We start from the raw sequence: 4,366 nt of genomic DNA on the forward strand, positions 1-4,366 counted from the left end.
TTCATGTGGCTTTTTGCTATAATTGGACTAATTGTTGCTTGTATTTTGGTAAATAGAAGGAATACTGGTTTGGTGGGCCGAAGCTTCAAGTAGGTGCTAGACATCCAGCTCTGGTGTTATGTAGAGGCAGTGTTTGAAGTGATGAATATCTGGAGAAGAGGAGGCTTTCAAACATAGTTGTGTATCGTCAGCATAATGGTAAATTTTAATGTTTTTATTAGGCCTGGGCAGAGCCGGAGTAGTTGCTCCACGTGGAGCTCCACAGAGTTGGGCAAAAACTCAGTGGAGAACCGCTCCACTTGCGCATCCAGCCCCCCTCAATCAATATTTTTTAAAGAAATATAAAAAATTAAGGTAAATTAAACACTCTTACCTTTCTTGTGGCGTCTCTGGCTGCCCTTTTCCTCCTCGCCGTAATCCTGCAGAATCCCCTACGTCATACATACGTCGTGGCCGTAGGACTGGGCACGCATGTGCAGTCCTACCATGACTTATGTCAGACGTAAGGGATTCTGCATGACCACGGCAAGGAGGAGGAGGGCAGCCGGATACGGCGCGATAAAGAAGTGTGCTTAATTTACCTTCATTTTTATTTTTATTTTTAAAACATTTATTGAGGGGGTGGAGGTGGGGAGGGTCCGGGGCTGAACTCCGTACCACTGCGGAGTCGTAGTTTTGCATAAACTTCGCGTTCTCTGCGGAACGCAGAGTATGCAAAAATCTGCAAGCTCCGCCAGCGGAGCGGAGTTCTCTGCCCATGGATAGTTGTTATCAGCAATTACAGGGTCAAGACTGATTTTATATGGCTGGGTCTAAACTGGAATGCGTGGTGTGCAAAAAAACAATTAATTTAACCCAGATCTGTGACTGGGGGTGAATGTTTGATTTGTTCAGCATTCCGTCCATCATCTGTTCTTTTTGCATTTGTCGCCTTAAATGGGAAGGGTATGCTCCAACATGTGCCCCGTGCTTGCTATGCCATCCGATGCAGTTGAGCCTGACTAATATGGGGTGATATCCCAAAACCTCCCAGGATGTTTGTTTCTGGTCAAGGGAGGAGACCTGGCCTGGGTGTTCCTGCTGGACTGTTCCCATGGGGAGTAGGTTCAAGACTGATTTGCAAATGGCTGGGTCTGAACTGAAATGACGTGCAAAAAACGATGGATTTAACCTAGATCTGTGACTAGGGGTGAATGTTTGATTTGTTCAGCATTCCGTCCATCATCTGTTCTTTTCGCAATTGTCCGCAATTACAGCACCAAGAAACTCTAACAGAAGGTTGAAAATGACGGGGGACAGCATCACAGTGTTAGAAGCTCACCAGCCGATTGAGATCTTCTGGGACCTGGAGGTGCCCATATGAACAAATTGGTGTTGGCTGCATAAGCAACAGTTGTAGTGTTGTGGGCTGTAATCAAGATTACGTTTATTGTGAGCCACTCATAAATACTAGGATATGTGTAACAAGACTTCAGCTGGCTTCCGCTGGTAAGGTAGCTCAGTAGGCTGATCACCTGTATCTGTGTAGACGCCAGGTTACAGATTAATTCCTGACACAGCTGTTTATTTTTCTGAAGTTAAAAAATAACTGACATTGAGTTGCCCCTTTTAAACGTCTCTTAAGTAGTTTGCACAATGTGAGAATTGTTTACTGTATATACAGGTATATTATTATTACTGTTATTATTATTATTAAGTGACATTGTGCCAGGACACTATATCGCAACCCACTAAATGCCAAATCATGTGCAAGAAAACCCTGGAAATCAGGGCCTTGTGATTTGGGCGTTATAGTGAGAGTTGTGAGTTTGAGACCTAATAATGCTTGGAAAGGACGCTACTCCTTTTTCTTTTAATAATGCTCTGAAGAAAGCATTCCAGTCCCTCATTAACACATCAGTACAACTTTACAGCCAGGTTGATTTATGGCACCGGGGGACAGCTCTCTACATCAAGAGAACCCGCCCTCTGCAGCCTCTGCTCGGCTCCCTTTGAGCGGTATGTAAAACCTCTACCTTAATTGGACGAGTTTTTGGAAGGTTAATCATCAGAAAAGAAAGGTGAATCGTCAAGATGAAATGAAGTTTTTTTATTGACGGGACAGACTGGGCGATGTCTGTAATGCTGGGTTCATTCCAGCGCAGCCTTCCTCGGGTATGTTGTGGAAATGCCATCTTCCCATTACCTGCTCACCTGAGGCAGGTCATAAAATGAGCTATGGGGATATCAGGCAGATAACCACGTGTTACCTTTAAGCGAGCCATTAAGGGTGTTTTTTTTTAAGTGGGCTGGTTTGGTTTAGAAGGCGTGTCTGCCCATTTCTGGAAGTCAAAGCGCAAACACTTGCTTAAAAACAGCTTGCCAAGTGTGGTGTCCACAGACGCGCAGCAGCATCATGCCTAAAGCAGAGCCAGGGTCCTCCGCCATGAGCATGACAGAGTCTGACTACTCTGACGATGACCTGGAAGGAGACGACGCCCGGGCTGGCCCTGACCCAGAGCTCCTGCGAATGGACTCCAAGGACAGCGAAGCCTCTCACTCCGCCAGTGACCCCGAGGAGGCCAAGGTGAAGAAGAGAGCCCGGCCCGTGAGGTCCAAGGCCAGGAGAGTGGCCGCCAACGTGCGCGAGCGCAAACGGATCCTGGACTACAACCAAGCCTTCAACGCCCTGCGCCTGACCTTGAAGCACGACCTTGGTGGCAAAAGGCTCTCCAAGATAGCCACGCTGAGGCGGGCCATCAACCGCATCTCCACGCTCTCCACCTTTCTGCACTCCAGCCCGGCCCCAAAATGGTCGTGCGGCCACGCGGAGTGCCACCTGCGGCACGAGGGCGCGATGACGCAGGAGGCCACGCGCGGCGCCGCGCAGCCTTTCCACATCCCTTCAGACAGTCACCTTCTACCTTCGGCTGCCAACTATGGTGACCTCGCACACTTCCAGCAGAGTCCATCCCCGCTCTACTCCCGGTTCTCGACAGAGAATCCCTTCTTCCATTCGCACTACGGAAGCCCCAAAGAGGAACACTTGATGCCCAGCCCGACCTACTACCCCAACACGAACTACCATGATGCGGTGAGAAGCACGTGCCACCAGAATCACACAGACAACTTTATGGAGTCTTCCCCGGGACATTTCCAGTGGCAGTTTGGATTCCTTCCCAGTGCAGGCTACCAGCATTCACTGCCCATCCACTGACAGCGCTGTGTGCGCATTCAGAGCGCTCTTTGGAAAGACGGGCGAGGGGATGTTCTGAAGGACCTGGGGGTGACACCCCTTCCTGCCCTCATTTGGTACGTGCGGCGCGTTTCTGATATTCACCCTAGGCCTAGAGAGTCTTCCTAAGAAACGCTAGGCCTTGACTGGTTGGTATCGCAGCTTGTAACAAATGCCCCGAGGTACTGAATTAAGCGCCCAGAAGTCAGCTTCAGGCCCCAGCCTACACACTGCTAGCGGGAGGGAGGTGCTGTCGGGAGGTATGCTTTGTTACCCTGTTAGGGCAACTATGATCAATGGTAGTTGGCAGTCTGATTCTGTAAGTGCACCATTCACCCGGGGAGCGTTTACTTTGGACATGTGACTTTCATAAGAGGCGCTCCCTAGGACAATGAAAGGACTCTGTATGAACTGCAGCCCCTTGCATGTTGCAGGACATGCCAGGAAATACCAGTGATGTGAGGCACCATTGCACTGTCATGTCATTTAAATAACAGTGCCTGTGGGCTTCAAGACTTTTTGTCCAAGCATGTTCACTCTTTTCTTTACAATGGCGTCCGCGCAAAGGCGACCCTTTACTTTGCAGCCCCTTGGCTGAAATAAGAGGGACTGTGCTTATTCTCAACTTTGGCACTGTTAAAGGTGCTGTAAACCTGTGAAAATAGAAACAGCCATAATTGAGGTCGATGGAATAAAGTAAAATGAAGATTTTCATACTATGCAAATCCTCTTATTGTTGTCAAATTTATGATTGTATTTTTCCGTTTTTAATTTAAAGAGATGTTTTCGTTTTAAGAATATTTTGCCTATGTGAATAACTGTTAGCAGTGCTATCGTTATTTTTCAAAGACACTCTAAGAAAATAGGTTTCTTCAATTAATAAGAATGTTTCTATGTCCCCCCCTCCCCCTTAAAGGGTAGAGTCGTGCTCAGAATGCTGTTTATCGGGAGTGTTTCTGCGGACCGCGTAGGGAACACCGACTCTCCTGAATACACAAATTGTTCCCGTACACACGCTTTGCCATTCAACATAAGCCACATGCTGCGCAGTCAGCAGAGACCCGCCACACAGCACCTCCAATGCACCTCTGCCGTGCCCTGTACCACATACTGCTCAGTGAGCAGAAGCCCCCCTCACAGCACCTCCAATGC

General features: G+C 48.3%; 1 protein-coding gene across 1 annotated transcript; it reads left to right on the plus strand.

Moving 5' to 3' along the window:
• The first annotated feature begins 2,393 nt into the window (after positions 1-2,393).
• BHLHA9 (basic helix-loop-helix family member a9) lies at positions 2,394-3,894 on the plus strand. The gene has a single exon (XM_086958542.1). It carries the CDS (start codon positions 2,396-2,398, stop codon positions 3,194-3,196), a length of 801 nt encoding a protein of 266 aa, XP_086814668.1. The 5' UTR covers positions 2,394-2,395; the 3' UTR covers positions 3,197-3,894.
• The last annotated feature ends 472 nt before the right edge of the window (positions 3,895-4,366 follow it).

This window comes from Lissotriton vulgaris, chromosome 2_1 (genome assembly GCF_964263255.1).
Source record: "Lissotriton vulgaris chromosome 2_1, aLisVul1.2, whole genome shotgun sequence".
In the NCBI taxonomy this organism is placed as follows: domain Eukaryota; kingdom Metazoa; phylum Chordata; class Amphibia; order Caudata; family Salamandridae; genus Lissotriton; species Lissotriton vulgaris.

Excerpts from the sequence above, each read along its gene's own strand:
- BHLHA9 (XM_086958542.1), top strand. The coding sequence starts at position 2,396 with ATGCCTAAAGCAGAGCCAGGGTCCTCCGCCATGAGCATGACAGAGTCT.